The sequence below is a fragment of the Montipora foliosa genome, chromosome 11 (assembly GCF_036669935.1).
Source record: "Montipora foliosa isolate CH-2021 chromosome 11, ASM3666993v2, whole genome shotgun sequence".
NCBI classification, from domain to species: Eukaryota; Metazoa; Cnidaria; class Anthozoa; order Scleractinia; family Acroporidae; genus Montipora; species Montipora foliosa.
Genome location: NC_090879.1, coordinates 30,544,463 through 30,546,962, shown reverse-complemented (window position 1 = coordinate 30,546,962; position 2,500 = coordinate 30,544,463). Strand labels below are relative to the sequence as shown.

The 2,500-nt window shown below is 40.2% G+C and overlaps 1 protein-coding gene across 6 annotated transcripts in view; it reads left to right on the top strand.

Annotated features, from left to right (window-relative positions):
• LOC137975345 (uncharacterized) overlaps window positions 1–2,191 on the top strand; it is a 20,221-nt gene extending 18,030 nt beyond the window's left edge. For all 6 annotated transcript variants that reach the window (XR_011117565.1, XM_068822437.1, XM_068822440.1 and 3 more), the window contains one exon: window positions 1–2,191. This exon is cut by the window's left edge and continues 405 nt beyond it. Coding sequence is in view for 5 of the 6 variants with exons in the window: in XM_068822437.1 (XP_068678538.1) it covers window positions 1–189 (189 nt within the window). In the remaining variant the exon portion in view is untranslated.
• Window positions 2,192–2,500: the final 309 nt, after the last annotated feature.

The window sequence follows — 2,500 nt, the reverse complement described above, 5'->3', positions numbered from 1 at the left end:
GTTGTTGTCCATTCCAATGGGCCCTTGAGCCGTGGCATCCGAAACGAAACGCTTGATGGGGCTCATTCTTTTTATGCGGGGCACGACGTGGACGAGCGGGTCGAGAAGAGAAGATGGTCCGAGTCAACCGCACGAACGGGCGTCAGCAATGAAATTGATATTTCCCACAAAAAGAACACTTATCTGTAAAGAACTGCATGTATTTTAATTCCACTCGAGACGATTGTTTTTATATGTACTTATACTAATTTAAGCAGCCAAAGCGTTTGCTGTTTGTTTGTTTTCTTCATTTTCTGCTGAAACAAGTTCGTCGTAAGTTAGATTTTTTTGCTTGTGTGTTAAAGGGGATTTTGATATTGCTTTGGCGCACATTAATACATCAATAGAGTTTGATCATTTTATCTCAAAAAGGTTTTCGACACGATTACGATTACCTCGGAAGTACCACAGAGAACATGACAAATGCCGCTTTGCATGAAATATTAAGTGCTCGCAGACAAGTGGATTTTATTACTAAAATAGTGCTAAGCATTTTCCTTGGGTTCAATCAGAAGAGAGTGCGTCGCCATGGCAACGCCTTTTCCACAAAATGAAAGGAAAGGAGAATCAAAATCCTTAACTCGAATGATCAACCAGACCACGAGCCGCAGAAGTGGAGGACGAACAGATTAGAACTTTAAGCAGATCGACGACGGCGACGGCAACGGAAACGTCTGCACTTCAAAACATAACTTTGCTCCATAGTAAGTATTTCGCGATTTTTCCAACTTATTCTCGTTGTATAATGTGGGCTACGAGCGGTTTCAAGGTAAAAATGAAGAATAAACGGTTTACCTTTGGTGATTTCACGTCGTTCTGCAGAGTACCTCAAAAATACGCGCAAAAACGTGTGCCGTGCGATTATTTTTCCTCTTTTAACCAATGACAGTCATGTCTTGAAGCGTGCGCTGTCGTTGCCGTAACCGTCGCCGTTTCTTAAACACCCTGATGTCTGTTTGCAACGCGACGGGAACATATCGCCGATTTTGTCGCAAGCCGTTGCAGATCACGGGGAAACTAGGCACAGTTACTCACTCGACCAATCAGCTTCAAGCACGGATTTGTATTGAGAATATTAATTAATTCCGGGAGAGGATCTACTTCAGGCAGGAAAGTTTAGCTATGTTAGAATTAAGATTTTTTTAAATTTTAAGTGTCGGGATTGTCGTGAGGGGTTAGGGTAATTGTCGTGAGGGGAAATTCACATGTTGAACTGCATATACATGGCATTACACTCCATTTCAAATCAATCCGCCCAGGTTTTTTAGGCGAGTTGAACTTAACAAGCGCATTACTGCTTACTGTCCAAGGAGGCTGTCTCAGTTGCTCCAAAGCGTTTCTCGTATTTGATTACGGTTTCGTTTCGTCAAAAATTCCTCCGCAAGGCGGACGACCTTATGGAATAAATGGCGCCCGCACATTTTCAATTCTTCGCGGCACTTTCGCCGGGTCATTTTTGATTCAGGCAAGCAATGCTCGTGTTTACCGATTGCATTGTTTCGACATCGGATTGAAATATGTTATTTTGATTTTTATTTTGTTTATCGGTTATTTCTTAAACACTGTGATAGCCAGTGCTCGAAACATGTAAATACACGATTCAATTTTTATGTATCTAGGACTTCTGTATCACAATATTGCAAATTTGGGGAGTATTACATAGTTTCATGATTATATTATTCTGACCCAGTATGGGAGATCCTTTGAGCTTTTCTTTGACTACGTTTAAAATATATATATGTATACATACTTATGCTTCCATACAGTCTGACTGATATTATTGGCAAGGCATTGCTCTAGGCGAGCTCCGTTTGCTGGGACACAAATAATACCACATATGTTTGGGATATTTTGGCCAAGCCCTGATGGGCTAGGCTGTTTATTGAAATCAGCATGGTAACCTAGGAAATACCGAAATGAGGATTGGGAGGGAAAATTGATTTGACTCTGTTGAATCAGGCTCCGCCTAGCTTGCACAAATGGTGAATGATCTAGAAAAAATCCCGGATGACAGAAATGCGCAAACTGCAACATGGGAAATAACTAACTAAGCATGTCATACTCAGCATAAATCCATTTATTTCCTCTGGGCAATAAATTTCCTTTTAATTTGTACACGAAAAAACAAAAATTAAATGAATTGGTACCTCAATTAGTGGTCTTTTTTATTACTTTCCACACACTTCGATTAATTCTACCGTAATTCACACGAGCAAATTTGAAAAGTTTTATTTGTTTGCGCTGACCTTTAGCTAGTTGATCTTAAGAATTTGTTCCCTCAGTCTCTTTGCTACAAGTTAGTTTGCCACTTGGTGTGAACTAACGATTAACGGACCCTCTTTCATTTTAAATAATTTGATTCGTGAAGCTTTCATTCGAGTTGTTGTCAAGAAGTGTTGCTTCAGACCTGCATTCCTCATCTCGTGTTAATATCAACGTACTTTTGTTCCTTTGATCTGCA